Here is a 24,961-nt window from a genome sequence, read left to right on the forward strand (position 1 = left end):
ATGGATGTGTGAGTTGGACTATAAAGAGAGCTGAGTGCTGAAGAATTGATGCTTTTGAACTGTGGTATTGGAGAAGACTCTTGAGAGTCCCTTGGACTGCAAGGAGATCCAACCAGTCCATCCTAAAGAAAATCAGTCCCGAATATTCATTGGAAGGACTGATGATGAAGCTGAAACTCCAATATTTGGCCACCTGATGCGAAGAACTGACTCATTGGAAAAGATCCTGATGCTGGGAAAGACTAAAGGTGGAGAAAGGGACGACAGAGGATGAGATGGTTAGATGGCATCACCGACTCGATGGACATGAGTTTGAGTAAGTTTCAGGAGTTGGTTATAGACAGGGAAGCCTGGTGTGCTGCAGTCCATGAGGTTGCAGAGTTGGAAACAACTGAGCGACTGAATTGATTTTTAAAATGTGAAAAAAATTAGAGAAAGTAAGATTTCAACTATAAGGAACAAAATACTGCCACAGTCAAGCAAGAAATGCAGAATTACTGAACTAAGACAATATGAACAGAAAGAAAATAAAGACATGTTAAAGAGATATGATCAACACAATAGCCATATGACAGACTGGAAATTAGAAACAAAGAATCAGAAGTGACTTCCCAAGTTTCTGGCCTGGATAATTGAATACATGGCAATGTCAGCTGCTCATATAGAGATAACAGGTAGCTGCAAGAGACAAGTTCTACGTTAGATATGTTGGATTTTAAACGTCTGTGGCACATATTGCCTGGTAATCTGATGTAAATTGATCACTAGTTCTAAGGAAAGAGATCTGGAAATACAGATTTAGGAAAATTAGTAGTTTGATAAGTGAACAACACATGGGTATCAGTGAAATGGTTCAACAAAAATGTTTTGAGGGAGGTAAGCAGCAGGCCATAAGTAGAACTCTTAAGGCCAACATCATTTAAAGAGAAGATGAGAAGTGTCCCTAGTAGGTCTCAGTAAGATTTTGACTTCACCAGGGCTATGCTCATCATATCCACAGATAGAAACAGTTTGTGTTTTGGCACTTTCCTGGATTCACTATGTTAACGGTTACCTTCTCAGATTCAACACTCTGGGTTTTTTTCCCTCCAGTTCTTCCCCTAATCACTGTAATTAGGCCTCTTTTCCTCCCCTGTAGAAACTAGTTATTCATCTTCAACTTCTGCTCTACTCTTGGCAGTATCCTCCTCCAAGTCCTACATGCTGGTTTGTACTTTGCCAACCTGCTAAGCTGGAACTGCACAAGGTCTTTTTTATATAATAAACATATTATTACATTTGCTGTTCAGTTGCCCAGTAATGTCCAAGTCCCTGCGACCCCGTGGACTGCAGCACTCCAGGCCTCCCTGTCCCTCACCATCTCCCGAAGTTTACCCAAGTTCATGTTCATTGCATCGGAGATGCCACCCAACCATCTCATTCTCTGACGCGCTCTTCTATCCTCAATCTTTCCCAACATCAGGACCTTCTCCAATGAGTCAGCTTTTCACATCAGGTGACCAAAATACTGGAGCTTCTGTTTCAGCATCAGTCCTTCCAGTGAGTATTCAGGGTTTATTACTACATAAAACTTACACAAAATATTGTTACATAAGACTTTGCATAAGGTCTAATTTATATAATAAATCCCTTGTCCCATAACTCATAAAGGTTCTGCTCCCCTGACTGAACCATAACTGATACATTCCATCCTCCTATTTCCTAATTCTGACTTCCATACCCCTCATTTTCTGATAAAGCACAGCACAATTTCCACTCTCTCTCTGAATGGCTACAGACCTATTGGAACTACAAGAAGACAATTACCAGAGCAGGAGCCCTGTTTCAAAGGCTCTTCAAGCCAAAAGAATAGTTTCAAAATCATTATTATTCTGCGTACAAGGTGTTAACACCCTCTATATTAATCTTATTTGCCTAACCCACCATCTGTCCAGTCAGCCAGCCATTTGTTAATGAGTCAGGCAATGTCTAACACTCAGAGATGAATATAGTAATGTCTAGAACTTAAAGGTAAGTGTAAGTTAGTGGCTTTCCTTTTAAAAGTTCAAATCATATAATCAAGAAATCATAATACAATAAAATATGTGCCATATAATTATAGATTGTACAAAGTGCTATATCATTTCCTAAACATACCTCCCTAAAATTTCTTAATACATTTTCTTCAGTCTTGGATGCTCTCTTTTACATTTTACATCAAATTTATAAGTAGCTAACAAGTATTTTATTAAAAGATGCTCAACATCACAAATAAAGGAATGCAAATTTAAAACAATGAAATGTCATGTTGCCTGATGAATATAAAAACTATATCCCAGCTCATGAATAGGCACTCTTAGGAGAAAAAAGGATATTATGAAAATAAAAATAAAAACTAACAAAACAGAAAAAATATACAAAAAATGACAATAAACAAAGTCAAGTTCTTTGAAGACCTGTAAGAGACAAAAGGCTGAAGGAGAAATAAATTACAAACAAACAATACCAGTAGAGAAAAGGGAAACAAAATGACAGATACCATGGAGAATAAACAAATAAGGAACATATTACAAATATTTAGGAGAGTAGATTTGGAAACAAATAAACTACTAAAAAATATGTCAAGACTAAATCAAGAGAAAGTTTGAATAATTCAAAAAACATTAAAGAATTTAAATCAGAAGTTCATCTTTCCATGAAGAAAATGCCAGGTGCTAATGTCTCTACAGGCAAGTTGTACAAAGAAAAAGACAAACTGATTTTATATAAACTTCTCACATACAGGAGAAATACTCTTTACTCATTACATGAGGCTAGAGTAACTTTCATATCAAAACTAGACTAGAATAGATAGTGTACTTATAAACTTATATTAAGAAATAGTGTACTTATAAACTAATAGCACTTGTGACCCTAAATATTACCCATGTGAATCCAGTAATGTTAAAAAACAAACAAACATATCCTTACCAACTAAGGTTTGTACCAAGAAGGCAATTTTGGTTTATTAATCAAAAGCAGAGAATGCTAATTCATTACACTAAGGGATTAAAAGAAAAAAAAAATCATCTGCTATCTCAATAAATGCAGAAAAAGCATTAGATAAAATATAATCTGGCATGCTGCAGTCCATGGGGTTGCAGTCAGACACAACTTAGCAACCAAACAACAGAAATAAAAATATAATACTTTTTCATGATAAAAACTCAAATAGGCTCAAAATCTAAGATCAAGTATATGTAAAAACCATATAACAAACATTTGATATTGAAATTTTGAAAATATTCCCGTTAAGTATAAGACTGCTTGCAATCACCACTTGTATTCAGCATACTAGATCCTAACTACTGCAGAAAATGGGGCAAAATAAAAGGTAAAGGGACTGAAAAGACACAAAACAGTTGTTATTTATAGGAAAACCAAAGGAATCAACAAATTATTAGAATGAGAGAGTTCTAAAAAAGTCACAGCCACAAAAATATATATATATAATATATATAAAATAGTCAATTGTATATCTCTTCTCAAGTACAGTTAGAAAATGTCATTTTACAAATTATACCATTTATAATAGCATAAAAAACCATGAAGTATCTAGGAAAAAAATTCTAATAAAAGATATACAGGGCTTTCCCAGAGAAAGTATACAATTATATTGAAAGACACTGAAGAAGACTTAAATAAATAAAGAAAATCATGGAAAAGCAGATTCAGTGTTATAAACATGTTTATTCTTCCTAAATTGATCTATAAATTCAATGCAATCCCAAGCAAAATCCCAGAGGAATTTTTCATGAAAATTTAGATCCTAAAATATAAATGAGCTCACTGGTTAAGGACAACATGGCTCATTGTTACTCTGACTGGATACTGACTTTTTATAAAACTTTAACACAATATGGTACTGGTATAGAAATAAAGAAATAGATCAGAAAAGATCAAAAAGAGAAAGCTCAGAAACAGACCTACATACTATATATGAAAATTTAAGACAGACTGGGCTTTAAAGATCAGTGGGTAAAGGACTGATCTTTAATAAAAGGTGCTGGACCAATCAATTACTCATTGGGGAAAAAATTACATATTTACATCACAACATAAGGAAAGGTCATAATAAAAGAAAGGGACAAAATGTTAAATATTCATAAAAACAATAGAGAGGAAATGTTTTGATGACTTCAGGGTAGGGAAGGACTTATTAAAACACAAATAGCACTAATCATAAAAGAAAATATTGATAAACTCAATAATGCTGAAATTAAGAATTCTGTTCAACAAAAGATCCAATATAGAGTTAAAAAAAAAAAAAAGCTAAAAACTCTTAGATGTTTGCAGCACATAAAATGACAAAAGATCAGTACAGGAGATAAATAAATCCTACAAATCAATTTGAAATCCAATGCACAGGTGGGCAAAGACACAAATAGGCATTTTACCATGAAAAAGTATATGAAAGGATGCTCAAAGCCATTAACAGTGAGAGAAATGCACATTAAGGCCACAGGGAAATATTCAAATTTCCCATATTTGTGAACCCTAAAACATAATAAGGGAACCAAACAGAAATGGGGATGCAGAAGACTCATTAAGAAGACTCATCGACTGACAGCAGAGATATAAACTGGTATAACCACTTTGAAAACATTTGATATTTCTCAAAAAAAAGCTGAGTATACGTAACTCCATGACCCAGCAATTCTACCCTTGTGCCAGTACTCTGAAACAATGGTTTTCACATATTGGTATGCATTAGAACTCTTTGAGAACCATTGCTATAAAAGAAATTCTTGTACTTACTCATCAGGACACATAAAGAATACTAATAATGTACTGCCTTAATAGCAAAAAAAAAAAAAGAAATCCAATATCCTTAACAATAGAATGAATGCATTGTGGCATAATCAAACAATGAGATATTTATCTATAAAAACAAGAGATCATAAGTGGACATTTCTAATTACTCTTTAAACTGTACATGTATATTTTGTATACTCAACTGTACATATATTTTGTCATTAAATCTTTTAAGTTCCACTTCTGTCATCTGCTGGCCATCTTTCTATTGTCTGGCCCAACACAGATATGTCACCTTGTCTTAGGACTTGAATAAAAGGGGTAGTTATTGGATCTCCTCTCTTCCCAGATGGCTCAGCAGGTAAAGAATACATCTGCAATGCATGAGACGCAGGAGACACGGGTTCGATGCCTGGGTTGGGAAGATCCCCTGGAGAAGGAAATGGCAACCCACTCCAGTATTCTTGCCTGGAAGATACCACAGACAGAGGAGCAGAGTGGCTACAGTCCATGGGATCGCAGAGGAGTCAGACACAACTTAGCAACTAAACAACAACTGGATCTCCTCTACTGACTTTAACATACACATCTTACCACCCTCCTCCTTCCCAATCGTTCAACCATTTCTCAAGATATTTTACATTCCCTCAAGTTCCTGATCACTGTTTCATGACTATATACCTCACAATCAACAATCAGAACTGGATACAAGGCTCCACATGCGGTCTGCCAGGCAATGTATTAAAAACCCTCTGGCTAGCAGAGAATGTATAGTATATTCTCATTGGTATAACCATAAAAAAAAGTGTTTTGCAACTATGTCATACTAGTTACTCCTACTGACTTTATCTTATCTACTAAAATTCTGAGTAATTTTTCATACATGATGTCGAAGATATACCTTAGAAAATTGCCCTTTTTGGACCAAAAGAATGGACTTCAAATTTTTATTTTAGATTCAGCCCTTATAACTTAAGACAGACTGACGTTTATTCTATTATCCATTCTCTAAGGACTTCTCCATATTTTACAGTCTTCATAAACTGAATGAGTCATCAATGATATTCAAGGAGCAAGGACAAAGACCTGAAGCACAGCACTAGAAGTCTTCCAAATTAACATGTATCCATTAATGAACTCTCTGGATGTAAGCATTCAGCTGGCTAATAATCCTCCCTCATATTTCCCTATTTTCCCGCAAGGATATTAAGAAAAACTATTATAAAATACATCACTAGAACCTAAAGGAACTGAGTATCTAACTCTGACTCGTCTTTCAGCCTAATGCCACTGTTAGACCAGTACTGCTGTCATGCTGGACATAAGGACCACTCCTGAGGATGACAGAAAAGGGAAACGAAGAAAGTTGGTTCACAGTGACTTCATGGCACTGCCATTCCTGCCCCGAGCTGCCTATTGCCAGATTTCTTTTAACTGAAAGAAAAACAAACTATTTTGAATAAAGAAAAAAGTGGGGGAGGGGTATCGCGCCAATGGATTGAAGTGATCCTAAAACCAAAAATTCAAGCCTGGAGAGAATGAAACAAGCCAAACTACATGGTATTTTTTTTTTCCAAACAAATTTAATTCTGTTCCAGCCCCAAAGAAGGGGAAGAACCTAAATTTTAAAATAAAAATAAAATAAAAATTGCTTAAAAACTAAGTCATTAAAAAATTAAGCCCCCTCCCTTAGCAATAAATACTGAAATGATATATACACATGAGGCTCAGGAAGGAGACAAGAAGGGGAACCTTGGGGACTCTATCCCATGGCAAGGTGCCAACCCTTCTACCAATTCCACGCTCTTTGCCAAAACATAGAAGAGCAAGCAAAGAGGCAGGAGAGATATTCCACGAACATGTGTAGCCCCAGAGAGAGCTGAAACGTAATACAAGACACAAGTGTCTTACAGGGCAGAGGAAGGAAAGTTGTCATCTAAAACATCCCCCCAATTCCAGTTGCGTAACTAGAAGTGGCTGATGGAGCTGCCGAGTGCCCTTGAGCTTATCTCCTGGCCTCCACTCTCTCTTCAGCATGCAATCAAAGGAGGGTCATTCACACTGTGGCCTCGATGCCACCGTGGCAGCAGCCTGGCTGCTGGAGCCCTGAGGCTTCCCATTCACCACCAACAGGAGGGGTGTCTCCACACGAACACTGGAAAAGGAATAGTCCTGGAAAAGACAAATATACAGAAACTAATTACAGATCCTAGGATGGAAGAAACTCCTGCACAGGGATATACCATATTGACTTTCTTCCCCTCCTTTCTACCTTCTTCAGTAGATACACCCCTTACCTCCATCTCACATTAAACAAACCTGAGCTTACATAGGGAATGCAATTTTCCCAAAGTTTTCAATCTTCATAAGGAATATCTGGGGCAGGTAGATTGCCAGTACTGTTATTACAAGAAAGGGACAAGTGGATGTATGTACATATATAACTGATAACACTTTGCTGTACACCCAAAACTAACACAACATTGTAAATCCACTATACTCCAATAAAAATTTTAAAAAAGGGGGGGGCCATTCTCTATTTCAAAAAGGACAGGATCCTGGCAATGCCCAGCAAAAAGAGTCCCACTGGCTCTACAAAATCTGCCCTTCCCCCAGTGTTTATCAACAATTATAACTAAATACACACAGTGGGCAATCCAGAGCCAATGGAAAGTCTGAGGAACTCTTAGATCAAGTGTTTGTTAGGCTATAAATTAATCTGCCAAATATAGATTGACTTCTCCTTTTTTCTAAGGAGGAATTAACAAAAGGTAGATTTTAAACATTCTCCTAATAACAGAAGATATCAGCTCATTTTATCAGTTCAAATGTACTTTAAGTTGTAAAACACGTTGCTAAAAATTCTTTATCCAAAATATACTGTTCCACTCGGAATGTAAAGGAGGTTCTTTTTAAGTCAAAGTAAAGAGATCCTCATAAAGCAATTTTTTGAAACATCCTAACAGGAACATGAGTAAGTGACCCCCCAAAAAAAATTTATAAAGGATTATAGTCAATAAACATATTAATATAATTTTCAACCTCACCAATAACCAAGAAACCAAAGCCAAAGAATACTGATGCTATCCTTTTCATGAAAAATCAGCAAACAGTTCAAAGATTTCTACACAGAATTGCAAAGAAATACAACTACATTCACTGTTGGTATTAACTGGTAGAACCTTCCAAAAACTAGTTTGGCAGTATATATCAAAAGTCATAGACTGCATAAGCTTTGAAACTAAGATTTTACCTTAGAAACTCACTTTATTTCTTTAGTCAATTAATTAAACTTATGTAATAATCATGGATATGGGCAGATAAAAATATTTACTACGGTACTTTTGGAATAAAAAAAAAAACTCTAAATAATCTAGATCTGGGATCAGCAAATTTTTTTGTAAAAAGTCAAATAGTAAATATTTTAGGCTTTGTGGGTCATATGGTCTCTGTCCCAAAGCCGTTCAACACTGACACGATAGTGTAAAAGCAGCCACATGCATGCCCAGTCGTGTCTGACTCTGTGACCCCACGGACTGTAGCCTGCCAGGCTCCTCTGTCCATGGGATTTCCCTGGCAAGAATACTGGAGTGGGTTGACATGCCCTCCTCAAGGGAATCTTCCAAACTCAGGGATCAAACTGAAACTCCTCCATCTCCTGCACTGGCAGGCAGGTTTTTTACCACTGAGCCACTTGGGAAAACCCCAGAGTAGCCACAGATAACAGTAAACAAATGAGCATACTTTGTTTTAAAAGAATTTAATTACAAACACTGAAATTTTAATTTCCTGTAATTTTCACATACCATAAATTATTATTCTTTCCATTGTTTTTATTTAAACATATAGAAACCATTTTGGGCTCACAAGTCATATAGAAACAGGCAATGAGCCAGATTTGGTCAATCAGTCATAACTTGCTGACCCTAGATCTAAATGGTTTGAAAAAGTGGTTAAACACCTGCTCCTGTAGAGTTTTATGAGGATTAAATGAGCCAGTGCAGGCAGTAAAACTCTAAACACAGTGTCTAGAGTCAGTTAAGTGTTCAGTAAATTTTTACTATCCTCATCATCAGCTCCTCTGTCTTAACTCAAAGCAAAGTTGTAGAATATGGAAAACCAAAGGAAATGTTCACAAACATCTGCATATAATATGCCACTCATAATTTAAAATATACATACAAATGTGGGTATATTTTTATGAAAAGAGACTATAGGTTTACATACCAAACTGTTAACAGCAATAACATGTGAATGAGAATATTTCAGTCTATTCTTAAAATTTTATTTTTATTGAAATAATTGGCATATAACATTATATAAGTTGAAGGTATACAATACAATGTGTTAATTTGATATATTTATATATTGCAATGTGATTACCACCACTGTATTAGCTAACACTTCTATCACATCTCATAATTACCATTTCTTTTTTATGGTGGGAACAATTAAGATCTAGTCTCTTGGCAACTCTGAAGTTTATAATTCCATATTGTTGTCTATAATCACTATGCTGTGCATTAGGTCTCCAGGACTTATTTATCTACTGGTTGCAAGTTTGTATCCTTAAACAAAACCTCCCCAATTCCACCATCTACTGTTTTCACAAGTTCAGTTTTTTTAGATTCCTCATGTGGTATCATATGTATTTTTCTTTGCTCTGTTCAGTCCATTTTTTAAATTCTCTTTGTTTACCAGCAGTTTTTAATAAAGAAAAACCAAAAAAATAATAATCATCTAGCTTTTAGTAAAAAATAATTATATATGTGTGTGTAGATATAGGATATCATATAACACATACACACATATATATGCATTACCTTACATATATATTTTTTATAAGAGGTAAACTTGGTCCCGCTTTGAGAGCCCATGAGCTGAGACAGAATCCTAGCCATCACTCACCTTTCCCTTGTGCTGAATTCGGTGAAGACGAAGGTTAGGCTCAGGGATGGCTACAGAGTCCCCAATGAGTACTCCCCAGCTCTGCACCATATTATACACCATAACTGCATAGCAAGGTCCATCTGAATCTACCAGGCCAAATGTACTGCGAGGTTAAGATGGGTTAAGAGGGACGGGGGAAAAAAAAAGAAGTGAGCAGCAAAGAAAAGCAGAAACAGTGATTTTAACAATACCAGCAAAATAAACAAATGCTTTCATTGTTACTTCCTTAGAAATCCTATGGCAGGTACCATCATTCACTATGTACACCTGAGGGCTCATTTGTCTTAGATATGTATCTTTAAAAAACATCCGTAAGACTCATCAATCTCTCACTTTCCCAAGAACCTGGGAAATGTGCACACTGAAGCCTTCAATGAATATTAATAATGAATTAGCTCAAAATGTTACAGCAGAACAGTATTCCTGCTCTACCAATTTAACTATCACAATATCAAACTCTCTAACCATCACTGTCAATTTACTTAATTCCACAAACTTTCACTGAATACCTATCAGGTATCAGCCACTGTGCTCAGCAGTAAGACATCAATCCAGCTATGAGTGACTTTATTAATCTAGTGGATGTCAGGCAATTAAATCATCACTTACAATACAACTGCAAAAGGTTCCAGAATAGCTCTTTCCTTGTGCTGAATTCAGTGAAGCCAAAGGTTGGGCTGTGGGGGCCCAGAGGAGAAATGTCTAAATCAATGGAAAGCCAGGAAGGCTTCCATTTAGACGAGACCCTCAAACTGAATCTTAAGAAATGAAAAACTACTTGGGTTAAAACAGGAAAATTAATCCTCAGTGGAAATAAAAAACCTCTACAGGGAAGGGAATAGGGCTTGACAAGAAATGGATATGAGAAAACTTCCTGAGGTGGTGGTATTGTTCTCTATAGGCATCTGGGTTATATGAGAATATCCATTTGTCAAAACTTAGGAATGTACACTAAGATGTTCACATTTCATTGTATGTAAATTTTACATAAAAAAGAAGAAAACTATAAACAAATACTGAACTCTAGTTAATGACTGCATGCTGAATACATACTAATGTCTGCAATTACTTTGAAATGCACCAAAAATAAGAGATCAACAGATGAATAAGGGAATAGACAGATATGTGATAAACTAAGTATAATAAAATATGAATAGTAGAATATAAGTACACAAATATTCACTGCAAAATTTTTTCAATTTTGCTGTATGTTTGAAAATTTTATAACAGAATGTTGGGGGGAAAAATGTAATCTATATCAAGAAGCAGCAAAAAGATTACCCAGGTACAATAATTGTGTGTAAAGACACAGAGGCATGAAAATAGCTGTTCTGAAACCTACAAAATAATCCTAAGGTTGGAATAAAATGTACAAGAGGAAAAATGACAGAAGACAGTAGACAGGGAAAAAAATCATAAAGGGCTTTGTGTATTAAACTAAGGAGTTAAAACTTCATCACAAAAGTTACACAATACCAGTAAGAGATTTTAAATACGAAACAGCAATGGTCAAATCTGTATCTGGGGCATATTTCTTCGCACTGTGGAACACTGGAAGAAAAACAGGGAATAAGGAGACCTGTTTGGAGAAGTGCTGAGGCTGAATTAAATTAGTAGACACAGAGAAGTAGGGACTAAAAGGTATATCTATTGATCTTGGCGAATGCTTCAAGGCAAGAGAATGGAGAAGCTAGAACTTAGAAGTCTTAAGTGACTGACTAGACGTGATACCATTGATTGACAAAGAATTCAGGGAGGTGAAGCAAATTGACAGAGAAAGATGACATAAGTAATTTTGAACATAAGAAGTTAGAGATTTTATCAAAGCCCAGAGGCAGCTGAATATAGGAATCCAAAACTTGGAATTGAGGCTTGGGCTAGAGCTAGACCTGTGAGCATAGAGGAGGCAGCCAAAGCTTTGGGTTTACATGACATCATCAAAAGAGATGACCTACAAATGAGACGTGAGGAATCAGTGCTCATGCTCACTTGGCACACTCGAACTCACAGCAAACATTGCAATCAAGCACAGCATCCTCTCCTGGTGAAAAAGCCTCAGAATCCTCTAAACAGTAAGTCATGCAGCCACTGCCAAGTGATCAAAGGTGGCATCTATTTGCCATCCTGTACCCACTCCAGTGTTCTTGCCTGGAGAATCCCAGGGACAGGGGAGCCTGGTGGGCTGCCGTCTATGGGGTCGCACAGAGTCGGACACGACTGAAGTTACTTAGCAGCAGAGAAAGGAAAGAAACAAAAACAGAGTCTACCTCGAACTTAACATTTAGAAATTAGGCAGAAAAAGAGAAACCAAAGAGTAGCAAAATATTTGTTCCGGGGCCCCTAAACCTACCTTTGTTTATACTTCTTCCTCATTCCTCTTAACTCTAAGGTCTGCTCTGGTAACTAAACTTTTCTCAACTATCTTCCTGTTCTTCAATTCTTCAAACACATACACCATGAAAATGCCATGGAGGAAAATCAGGTATACAGTAGGAGCTGTATTTTAGTTTGAATGAAGCAGAGGAATTTGAAAGGCAATAGTGACAGAAGTCAGAATGCTGTGGAGCCATGTAATAGAAGCTACTGGATCAAACACTGGTGATCCCAGAAACAAAAAAGTTTCAGCAGAAAACAGAAAAAGGAAACAAGTCAATCAGGGATTGGGAAGTGAGCAAAGGACCAAGGAATGATGGCACTGACTGAACCCTCATTTTCCAAAAGTTAAAATTTTCTAAATGAATATTCTTAACTCATTTCCTCTGCTCAACTATAAGAACCGTTCACTTGGGTGTGTTATATTTTAACTCCCTACAACACATATAGCAGATGCTCAATGAATATTTGTTGAATGACATCTGAGAGAATCTCTCCAACAGGCCTTAAATTCAAACTCAAAGCTCACCTTCCAGAACTGCTTAGGCATACCTAAGTCCAAACAGGATTTAGAATTCTTTCTCCTTCTACTTCTATTATCATGAAAACACAAAGAGGTAGGAGAATTTTAAGGTTTCCATCTTATAAAAAGATTTCCTATCTTATAAAAAAAAATGTAGCTGTCAAATTTCAGCTTCAGATGTAAGAGTCGACAGAACACCAAACTCAGGGAAAAACTGGGTGGTAACAGAATCTACAGAGAGACTGTCAGACATTACTTAGACAATACAACGTCTCTTGGGACAGTCACAGAAGGGAAAGAGAACTCACTGATCTCTGACCACTAACAATTATCTTCAAGTCTCAGAGAAAGGCCAGGAAATGAGAGCAACTAGTTTAAAAGGATGAAAAAGAGAAAAGGCGAGAGAAACTCACAAGGGGACTTTCTCCTCTGTGGTAAGGCTGAACACCACCTTTCCCAGGACCACAGCTCCACTATTTACACCGGGCTGCAGAGCACTCAGGGGCTTGCGCTCCAGAGTCACCTTCTGCCCCGAGGCTGACTGGTAGCGCCCATCACCACAAGGGCCCAGGTGGGCTGGGCGCAAGTTTCCCAGCATGCTCTGTAACTTTTTGGTCTTCACCTTTCCCTGCAAAGGAAAAGGAAACAGGTAAGAAGCTGGAAACTAATCACTCTCCTTGAGAGTCTAGTCCTCCCCACCACCTATCCACTTCTGTAGGGTCAGTACTACCGAGACCTACTATTTTATTGACTGTATAAAAGTAGGATTCAGTCTTCAGACATCTTTACCTTGCTCTCAAGGAGGCTGGTTAATCTAGTCAGGAAATCCAGGAGCTGTTGCTCTCGTTGCCAGGGCTCTGGCCAGGCAGGGTCCAGTGCTGCAGCCCGAGAGAAGCCCTGCAGGGCCTCACCATAATTCTCCTCATATTTATGTAACTGCACAAGAAGTAACAAACCCTCCCAATTAAAGTATGTTTAACACAAACTATGCACAAGTGGGCTAGCACAGTGGGCTAGGAATCTTGAGAAATAAACTGTTCTCCTATTCCCAATTGTTTTCCTACTCTACAAACATTCCCAGTTTTTTTCCTGTTCTACAAATAAACTGCATGAAGAGCTGGTCATACCTTATATCCTTTTTTCCTGGCCAAGGTGATCACAACCTCAAAGGTGAAATCATTTCAAAGAAGCTAACTTCCAAACTCTAAAACAGTTAAGTTGCATACATTGGGTGATTCTATTTTTATTTTTACAATGAACATTTTAGGAAAGTCTTGTAAACTGTGCCCCCCATCCTCTATTCACCCTCCCACCAACTCAGCCCCCTTTCCTTTCCCTCCAGATACTTTAGTCAAACTAAGCAAGTTTTTCCCAGAAATAATTTAGCTTTCCTCTAGCAGTTAGTACGCAACTTTGTCCCTACGAATACTGTTATCCTCACAGGCTAAGACCTAGATAGCTTATGTATTTGACTTTCAGATGACCACTCCCCAGTATAAATGATAATTTCTTTTTATTTTTACCGTTGCCCTGTTCAGATGAAGATCAGGATTGCTGGAAGCTGTCCTGTCAACTTTCTCCTATAGTGGAATAAGAAGACCATCAGTGGCTCTTGTCTCAGTCTTAAGGACGGCCATACACAACATGTCCTAAACCTTGTCTCCTTGGAAAAATTTAAGTTTCTGCTTGTCAAATTGTTTCCTATACCCACACTATAATACAGTAAATGCTTGTGTGGAACATATTACACAGTCCCTGAAACCTCAAGGATGTAAGGGCTTTGTATGTGCATGGAACTTTAAAATAGATTATAATTTACCCACGTAATAGTATAAAGATAGAAGTAATATGTGACTAATATCTGATAAAAAATTTTAATTAATGAGATGCTAATATAAATGAAGAAAATCTAGAAAACAAATGATGCTGATTTAACACATTTCCTCTGCCCATGAGTCCAGCTTCAGACACAAATGGAATCACGTTACTACATCTAAACCCCCTTAAAACACACAGAGAAAGCCAAATTCTGATTTGCTAATTTAAATAGATAGCCAGAAACCACGCAGCAGTATAGACAAACGTATCTGCAGCTATCTTCGTGGCTATGATTACTTTATTTTTTTTAATTCTATTCACTGCCTGGCACACTGCAAAAGCACAAAACAATAGTAATTAAAACTATTTAAATGACTGGTTCAAATATGTTTAAAAATGCAGGTCTGATGAAGAAATTAAGAGTTAAAAGCAATTATTTAGCAGAAGCCAAATATAAAATTTTAAAAGAGTACATCACATTATACCTTAAAATGTAAGCAGTTACCAGATTAAGAAATCAGAGTAAAACAAAATACTTCTGCCTAGAAAGTTCCCTGATTGAATAAAACCAAACCTGCTGACCACACAGGTTGGGCTGAGTTAAATGCCACTGTTAAGGCTACAGTGAGAAGCACAGTGTGTGAGGAAGTCGTCTCTGCCATTTTTTAAAAAGCCATCTTATTACTGCATGTTCCTGTCATGAGTGCGAGTCCTGCCAGGTGAGCTGCAGTCATCAGCACAGAGCAACAGAAGAGCACGGTATACACATCCGTCCCCACAGCTTCTGGGTATGGCTGCACCAGAGTGCACCAGGGTAAAGCCAAACAAATAGTATGAGAAGTGTGCTTTTTAAGAAACTAACTTATTTGAGTTAAGATATTCTTAAAATACAAAAATTGGTTGTGTATTTTAAAGCTATAATTCTTGGAGACATTCTGTGATTAAAAATTTGACTGTGCTTATTAAAAATGGTTATCTATATTTCAGAATTCAGTTTTGTGAAAAATAAAGTTTCTGTGGGATGGTAAAAAAAGAAAGAAAAAAGAACAGTCCCTAAACTGCAAACATGAATATAAGGTAGCTATATTCCTTATTCTGCCACTCAGACCAAAATAAATAAGTTAAAAAGTGAGTCTCTATGTCAAGAGAAAATAAAAGCAGGTGAATACGAAGTCTAAATAAAAAGTACTCAGGAGGCCAATGTAAACTTTGTTAACAATGAGCAGTCATGCACTCAAAGCCTGAAGGAAACCGCCCTACAAGTGGATATTAATATAAACAGCCTGAAAACCTAAGGCAAAGCATAAGCTCCAGTGAATTAATCCCTAGGATATCATGTAGAATGGACTACATGCTATTTTCTATTTTAGCCTGTGGGAAATCCAGATTCATACTATTTAATGGTTAACCTGGGGATACTGCTTAATTTATACTTAAGTAGCAGAGTTTTAATTTTTTTTTAATGTGTATATATATATTAATAAACATTATTTTTCACATATACTTTTTTCCCCATTCAAAAAGATGAACATATTGGGATGGGCTCTGTGATTTGGTTGCACATGCCTACATAAGAACTCTAGACAGCTCAAACAGCTACCTCGCACTAAGGCACACACTGCAAGACATGGCTAATACTCAAGTTATAGGAAGAAATACCTCACCTCTGCAGGACTGGCTTCACAAAACCACACCCATCAGATGCCAGCAAACACTCCCCATGCTGCTCGCTGAAACGCCACAAAGAAGACCGAACAACATTTTTGCTTCTGTTGCTGCCTCTACATATCCAGCCTGGGTGACTATAAATACTTACTGCTTGGGCATAAGCACTGAGGGCTTGCTGGGAGATCTTAGGGTTCTGGCCAGTATTGAAGTAAAGAGAAAGGTAGGCATTCCCCAGAATATCTGAAAGAGAAACACAGGTTTCTGGTTATGCATGTAAGGAGCTTAAAGTCACCACTCTATCCTAACAAGTGAAAAGCTGAACAGACTAAAAGATCCACAACTCCTCTTGGATGCATAATAAAGGTGACAATAGGGGTAAACCACTGCTCCAAAATGAGACAGACAGAGCTGAATACAGGGAGCTATCACTTAGCAGAAACTCAGGAACTACCACAGCAACAGTGCTGGGGTAGGAAAACCTCAACTGAAATTGATGAATTCTGGAGCCTCACTGTGGACAAACCTGGGAGTTAAAAACTCCAGGGGTACCAGTCATAAGGGACCCCCAACAATATTGTAAGATTTACCTCCAAGAACTCAACCAGATTCCCATAGCAAATATAGAAGAATACCCTTGTACTTCTAGCAGAGGGAGGGGACAAAGAAACTTTTTGAAATATGCCAAAGCATGCCATTCGTGTTTTTGTTGTTTGCGTGGGTTTTTTTGGCCACGCTACATGGCTTGAGGGATCTCAGTTCCCCAACTAGGGACTGAACCTGGGCTACAGCAGTAAAAACCTGGGATCCTAACCACTAGGCCACCAGGGAACTCCTGAACACTCTATTCTTAACAAGTACCCCCAGGAGAAACTAGTTAACCAGAGCCTAACCTGCTAAGGTATTATCAGAAGGTAACTGACCTAAGGAAGGGAAATAACCAACGCCAGCTAGCTCCAGCCTCCCATATGGAAGAAGGGAAATATCCAACTCCAATCAACTCTAGCCATCCTGTGCCTCCTAAGTGGGGGTGGAAGGGCAGAGAAAAAACTGAGAAACACGGTGATGGATCATCTCAGAGCCCAAGTGCTAAGTTTAACTATTTTGGTCACCCTCAAAAGTCTGTATGAAAGGCCCCACATCTGCAACAAACCAGTGATGACACTATACTCGGGGTATACCCAAAATTCCTCTGGGATAAAGAGGCAAACATGAACCCAAAGAAAAAACAGGAGACTGCACAAAAGCCCCGCTTTGCTTAGGGAAACATAAGCCTCCTCTCTTCAATGAAAAGGTCCAAGAGGTACTAGAATAGTGGTTCATCAAAATACCTTTTGGGCTCCTTCAAAGCAAAGATGCCCTGGCTTCACACTTAAGAGTCAGACTCAACAGATGGGCTCCAGATGATCCTGGTGCGCAGCCACGGTTGAGAACCACTGCTCTAGAAACCTGCTGGAGATCTTTTGAAAGCACTCACACCAGGAGCGGCCATCAAGGATGTCCATCTGCACAGCCAACTTAGCCTGTCGGACACTGTCCATGACATGGCGAGAATGTTCATCTCCAGAGTCAGTCCGCAGCTGGCGAAGCACCATTGACAGGTTTTGAAGGGAGACTTTGTTCTTGCACTGCAAATGGAGAAGCCATATACTTAACCTGCATGGTTCTATTTCTCCTTTGCAGATCTATTTTATTTCAGGCTTCTAATTTTTCATCTTAATTCTTATTGCCATCTGTACCTAAGACTCCCATCTACAAGGATCAACTTGGTTACTTTTCTTCACTTCTCATCTACCTCTGAACCTGGTCCCATCATCTTCTTCCTCATCCAAGTCTGCTCCCCCATCCTTTCTCCCCTCTTCTGATTCTGTTCTCCTAGTTCCCATGCAGTTCTACTCTGGTATTCATGGCCTAGGGAAACTCACAAAACCAGAGAAATCCCATCCTCCCCATCTGTGTTTTCTGAGGGCACAGTGGGCAGCTCACATGGGTGAGGGCTCCTGAGAAGCAGGTGTGGGCAGCTGCAACATCCCCTTTCTTCCAGTACACCTCACCCAGCTGGTTCCAGGCTTCTACCAGCTTGGGCTCCAGCTTCACAGCCTTAGACAGAAGCTCCTCAGCCTTGGGGCTATAGTCAGGAGTCACATTCAGTGCTTTCCCAGTCAGCATCAGAACCTGTGCATTGCCCTGGACAGAACCTAGGAGGAGGGGAAAAGATAAAGGAAACCCAGACAGTTTTACAGGTGAGACCAGGGTACTTTCAAGGAATCACCCTATGCAAGTTCTAGCAATCAAATAACAAACAATTTATTGAAAACCTACCACATGCAGACTATTATGTTAGAAAACAAGGTAACAAAGAAAGCATTATCCCTACCTTTGAGGGGCTTACAATCTAGTGGAGAGGACAATGTCTATCCATGGAAAATTAAAACACAATGAAAAACAGCATACGACATACACCCAATGAATGGACTTTACAAAGCGAAAAGGAGAAAAGACAAGACACTCCAGGAAGAAAAATGATGTAAACAAAGACAAAGAAGCAGAAAGGAGAAATACATGTGGCATGTTCATGGGAGGATGGATGGTTCAACCTGAATGAAACAAAAGGCTCCTCCGTAAGTAGGTAGTCAGAGATAAGGGTAGGCGGGAAAAAGTCAGACAATGAAGACTTGAATAACAAAGGACTGGTTTAGACCTCAACCAGTCAAGAGTAGGAATCTTTGAAGATACTTGAGCAAAGAGGCAGACAAGAGATGAGATTAAATTCATGAAGCAATTATTTAGAAAGATTATGGCCATGGTCATTATTTAAGTAGATTTGAAAGTAAAAGAAATTAAGAGGCAGAAAGGTCAGTTAAGAAGATTACTGCAACAGTAATCAAGCATTAAGTATGGTCTTTTTCATTTCACAGCATTTGGAAATGGAGTTTAGGGAACAGAAAGGCCGCCATCCTACACAGGCACCCTTAGAAGAAATGTTCTGTTGTACTAACTTGTAGCAACCACAAACAGGATACCAAAGAGTCTACAGAGAGAGCAAAGCTCCATCACATTTCAATAAGGAACAGCAGGTTGTGTGTTCTTTTGGGACTCATACCCACTACTTCTTCCATCTGCTGCAGGGTCTTCTCCATCTCTTCCCGCACATCTTGTTGCTTCCTCCCAGCATCCTCAACACTATGTGTCTCGAAATAGCACTCTCGAAATGAATACAGCTGATCCACCAGTTCCTAGGAATGTAAGAATGAGACCATCATAAGAATGGTCTCCATTAAGTGGAGAGGATACCAGACAAGTAAACTTTGAGATTGGCTAGCCATACCAACTTTTGGCCTAGAAATGCTGATCCTCTACCTCACCCAGGAATGACACAAGAGGCAGGCTGCAGATAGGGAAGGAAAGTTGTTCAGCCCACTCTCACACTGTCCCAAGTCAACCTGTACCATGATTGACAGTCTCTCCTCTTAGACCCAGCAGAGCTTCCAATATGATTAAGCACTTTATATACCTTAGTCAGGAGAGAGGAAATGCTTTGCACCTTGAGATAAAACAAAGTTAATAAGATCATCCTATCTAGTACTGGTCCCTAAAGTATAAAATTTTGAAATTTACCCTTAAAACTGGACTTCCTAACAATAAAAATCCCTTACTTCTGATTTTCCCTATGCCGATATCTGAAAATATGTGACATTTGTGAGTATGACAAACATGGGAGAGCCATTCTCTATGACAAACAGGCCAATTTAAGCTTGATCAATTTTGTATTTTTGCAGTTTTGTTTCTTTAGATATTTGTGGGTTTTGTTTGTTTAGTTTTTGTCAAGTCATCCTTTGGCTTGCTTGCATTCTTTCCAAGTAAATGTTCTCCTTCCTCTTTAAATATCTCTATTTGAGTCTTCCTGGGACATCAATCAAAGCTTTTCCATTATCTATTCTTTCCTAAAACAAAACAGCAGTAGAAAGGTATAATCCAATCCCACCAAGTCTTACCAACTACCTCTGCCTCACACCCCAAATCCATCCACCAGTCTCCATGTCACTATGAGTACCCTCAACTAAATCAGCATCATTACTTGCCTGAACTATTCCAACAGCTTCTTAACAGGTCGTTCTGCTTCTACTCTTTCCCATTCTCCTCACTACAGCTGGAGTGGCCTTACAGAAATGTAGGTCATGTCACAGACACTCAGATAGTTTCCCACTGCAGACAGAATGAAATCCAGGTCCTTATTATGACCTAGAAGACTGTGAGATCTGACCTTCCACCATTCATCCTGCCACAAACTTCACTTCTTATCACTCTCCTACACTATTCAAGCCACACTGGCTTTCATCCAGGTCCTCAAATCCACTCTCAATCCTGCCTACACACATGCTGTTCCCTCTGCCTGGACATTCTTTCTCCAGACTTTTGCGCGGCTCATTCCTCTTCATTATTTAGGTCTCAGTTCAAACACCAATTTCTCAGAGAGGCTTTCCCTCACTACCCAAACTAAAGTAACTCCTTCCTCCTCCACCCTACTGTTAAATCACACTCCTACTTTTCTTCACAGTACTTATTTGAAATTAAAATTCTACCCAGAATGATGAAATTAGATTATCTCCTTCTGTAACAGTGCTTTTCAAGTTTTATTGTATTATTTCCAGGACCCAGCCTACAGAGATTCTGATGTTAGTGGTTTTAGCAGAACTCAAAATTCTGCATTTTAACAAGCACCCTGCATGACTTTAATAAAAATGACCTGTAAAATACACTTTGAGAAAAATCCTTAATATATTCCTTCTAACCTAAAATGTCTATAACAATGAAATAAAGTTTACCACCATTCCCATGAATAGCAACATCACCATCCTTTTCCTCTCTCTACTCCATTCTCCCATTTCATCCTTGCGCCTTCCCCACCCACCCCCAAGATACCCCGGTATCCTCTACCTCGCTGCTTAGGGCATCTACCACAAATAAGAGCAGGAAAAGACAGATCTCAGCAAATATTACAACCCATTTCCTTTCATCATGCAGTCAGCAATAGCTACATATTAAGAATTACAGAGAAGGTCTTGGAGAAGGCAGTGGTACCCCCACTCCAGCACTCTTGCCTGGAAAATCCCATGGACGGAGGAGCCTGGTGGGCTGCTGTCTATGGGGTCGCACAGAGTCGGACACGACTGAAGCGACTTAGCAGCAGAGAAGGTCTTATTGTTTGCTTCTATTTGTAATAGAAAACATACAAGAAATTGTTTGGCTTTGTTGGTTTGTTTTGCTACAGTGAACATTTTTAGTAACTTTTGTCCTGGCAAAAATCAATATATATATGTTGTTAAAATTCAAATAAAATAAGCAGAGTAAAAAATTCCTCATGACCATCCCAATAACCCCAGAGATAACCATGGCTTAGTTTACCTTTTCAGGTTTTTTCTATACATATACAAACATACATACACAATGTTTGTAATACAGTGCTAGATTTGAGAATCTCGGATTTCAGTCACACTAGGGAAAAGAACTACATCCAAGTCAACCGGATGTGAGGTAAAGCTCACACTCTAAAAAGTGTTATTAGTCTAATCTACTAAAGAAACAAATCTCATCAATGTTTAAACTTTTGCTGTAGAAGCCTTTAAGAAAGTTACAAACCTGTCATAAGTCCAACATTTACATTTCAGGCTGCCTTAGAATACAAAAAACTCAGTTTCTGAGATTTAAGAAAAATCTTGGATTATTAAAAGAAAAGAGTCAAGCAATTAATTAGCTCCTATCTACCAAGTACAAGACTGTCCCAGTTACCACAGTCAATTGTGAACTGAGTGCAGTCTGGAGCCTTCTGCATTAGACCCCAAACTGGAATTGTGGAGTACATAAAAAAATCAAAACTGTTAAATTCTAAGGAGAGTAACCAGAATTCACACGGTGCAAGCCATTACTGTGATTGTTGCCAATTTGAAAGCATGAAAGTACTGAAGAAATGGTCTTATCAAAACTACAAGCAATAGGTAATAGCGCCTGCAGATCTGCCAAACACACGTGTCTACTATTTGTTATGGGTGAATGGGGGAGGGGGAATACAACCTCCCAACAATGTACAGGAATAAAGTTAGGAGCAATAAATCGTCTTCCCTACAGGACTGAAATTAACTGCAGTCGGGTCAGCACCACGGGATCCCAACAAACTGGCTGCGCCTGTCGCTTGGCCCCGGGGGGCTCCTCTAGCCCGTTGCGGCTGCACCTTCGGGAGTTGTTATAGTAACCACGGGGACACAAGTAGCGTCGGGTATGTGTCAAGAAATTCGCAGGCAGTGCATAAACTGGGCTCTCTACTTCTTCCCAAGTAACAAAAGCAGATATGTATTTTAATCTATGACCCCCACCTGCAATTTCTGCAAGACCTCCTTGACTTCTTCCTCTTCAACAGCCATCATTTCCCAGCTTCTCCGCCCCCAACTTAAAACCATAGAGACGCATACCCGTCCCCACGATAGAGCCACAGCGGCATCTAGAGCTCTGGAGGCTTACGGCACCCGAGTGAAAGAGCTGGTTTTCTAGGAAGCGCGCCGCTCCAAACTTAACTATGCTAAGTGGATTTCCCTGGTGGCGCTCAGACGGTAAAGAATCCACCTGCAATGCCTATAGCCCAGAGGAAATGGTCTGCAATCACTTTCAAATTCATAAATTTGTCTTTTCCAAGTCCTGCAAACAAAATGTTCTCAGATTAAGTACCTGCGTATTGTTGTTTCGTATATTCCTATTTGTTTATACCAAAATTACAATACCCCAGGAAAAAAACAGACTAAGAAAGTGGGTGCCTGTGTTATAAGCTTAAAATTTTGAAGGAAATGTAGTACAGTGGTAAGGTAACTTGCCTGAATGTCTTCCAAACTTTACAGTGATTTTCTATATAGGAGGAATTTTATAATTTTTAAAACACTATCCTAATAAATCGACTACACTTGGAATGGTATTAAGAAAGCCATCACTAATACACTAATAGTGTGTGTGTGTTATGTGCGGGCACGCTGGATCCCTGGGTAGTGTGTGTGTGTGTGTGTACACGCGCTGGATCCCTGGGTAGTGTGGGTGTGTGTCTGTGTATGCACACGCTGGATCCCTGGGTAGTGTGTGTGTGTGTGTGTGTGTGTGTGTGTATGTGCACGCTGGATCCCTGGGTAATGTGTGTGTGTGTGTGTGCACGTGTGTGAAAAGCCTGGTAGGCTAGTCCATGGGGTCACAGAGTTGGACACAGTACACACACATATGTATTAGTACACTAATAATGTTTATATATTGATAAACTATATCCCAAAGGGTATTTAAGAAACAATTGACTGTGTCTGAAGAGGGAAATAGGGGGACTGAGAGCTGTCTAGGAAAAGAGCATTCTTCTCATTGTGTACACTTTTGAATGTTTGTCATGTAAATGTATTACCTATTCAAAAACAAACATAATTTAAAAAAAAAAAAAAAGGATTTGCTTCCACCTAGATAGACTATCTCTATTGGAAAAGGAAAGGGCACCCACTCCAGTGTTCTTGCCTGGAGAACCCCAGGGACAGGGGAGCCTGGTGGGCTGCCGTCTATGGGATCGCACAGAGTCAGACACGACTGAAGCGACTTAGCAGCAGCAGACTATCTCTGCATGAGACACAAGACACTACAAGACTAACTGCTTCCAGAAAGGAAAAGTGAGTAGTTCAGGAATAGGAGTGAAAGGCAAGAGTTTTCACTCTGAATTTTTTGTACCTTTGGAATTTGTACCATGTGAATGTATTAAACTCTTACATTTTTTTTAAGTAGAATGCAATTTTTAAAAAGTAGCATGTAATAGTCCACCAGACTTTTTCTTTAGTTTTAATTATAGCTTACTTATACTTCAAATTGATTCTGTGAACCTAACAAAGGAAGCAAAGGTTCAGGACAGAAATCATGAATGTACAAAAATTATTTCTTCAAATCACTTTTCAACAAATTTTAAAACTTCATAGGGAAGAAAAAACTCTTCAACCTATAAAAATCTGTATAATTAGCAATGAAATAGAAAGGGGTGTTTTGAGCTTTTAAGTAAAGATTTTTTCATCCTCTTTATCAGATACCATTTTAACTTTGGGGTAAATATAATTGGCAATGGACAGGGAGACCTGGCGTGCTGCGATTCATGGGGTCGCAGACTCAGACACGACTGAGTGACTGAACTATAAAAAGTATTTTTTAAGAGATTTGATATTCTATACCCTTAAAGAAGAAAATGTTACTTGGTTGCTATTAAATTAGGTAAAGCAAGGGTATTCACTTGCCTTAAGAGATGGGAATACCAGACCACCTGACCTGCCTGAGGAACCTACATGCAGGTCAGGAAGCAACAGTTAGAACTGGACATGGAACAACAGACTGGTTCCAAATAGGAAAAGGAGTACATCAAGGCTGTATATTGTCACCCTGCTTATTTAACTTATATGCAGAGTATATCATGACAAACGCTGGGCTGGAAGAAACACAAGCGGGAATCAAGATTGCCAGGAAAAATATCAATAACCTCAGATATGCAGATGACACCATCCTTATGGCAGAAAGTGAAGAGGAACTCAAAAGCCTCTTGATGAAAGTGAAAGAGGAGATTGAAAAAGTTGGCTTAAAGCTCAACGTTCAGAAAACGAAGATCATGGCATCCGGTCCCATCACTTCATGGGAAATAGATGGGGAAACAATGGAAACAGTGTCAGACTTTATGTTTTGGGGTTCCAAAATCACTGCAGATGGTGACTGCAGCCATGAAATTAAAAGACGCTTATTCCTTGGAAGGAAAGTTATGACCAACCTAGACAGCATATTCGAAAGCAGAGACATTACTTTGCCAACAAAGGT

At 38.6% G+C, this 24,961-nt stretch overlaps 1 protein-coding gene across 1 annotated transcript; it reads right to left on the reverse strand.

The window, feature by feature from the left end:
• Positions 1-6,336: 6,336 nt before the first annotated feature.
• TTC5 (tetratricopeptide repeat domain 5) lies at positions 6,337-22,628 on the reverse strand. The gene is made up of 10 exons (XM_006048362.3): positions 22,474-22,628; positions 19,206-19,338; positions 18,089-18,300; positions 17,580-17,730; positions 16,254-16,345; positions 14,143-14,199; positions 13,409-13,555; positions 13,033-13,247; positions 9,682-9,826; positions 6,337-6,945 (listed from the first exon to the last, which is right to left on the reverse strand). The coding sequence occupies exons 1-10, from the start codon at positions 22,555-22,557 to the stop codon at positions 6,826-6,828; spliced, it is 1,356 nt and encodes a 451-aa protein (XP_006048424.3). The 5' UTR covers positions 22,558-22,628; the 3' UTR covers positions 6,337-6,825.
• Between the last annotated feature and the right edge of the window lie 2,333 nt (positions 22,629-24,961).

Source organism: Bubalus bubalis, chromosome 11, assembly GCF_019923935.1.
Source record: "Bubalus bubalis isolate 160015118507 breed Murrah chromosome 11, NDDB_SH_1, whole genome shotgun sequence".
In the NCBI taxonomy this organism is placed as follows: domain Eukaryota; kingdom Metazoa; phylum Chordata; class Mammalia; order Artiodactyla; family Bovidae; genus Bubalus; species Bubalus bubalis.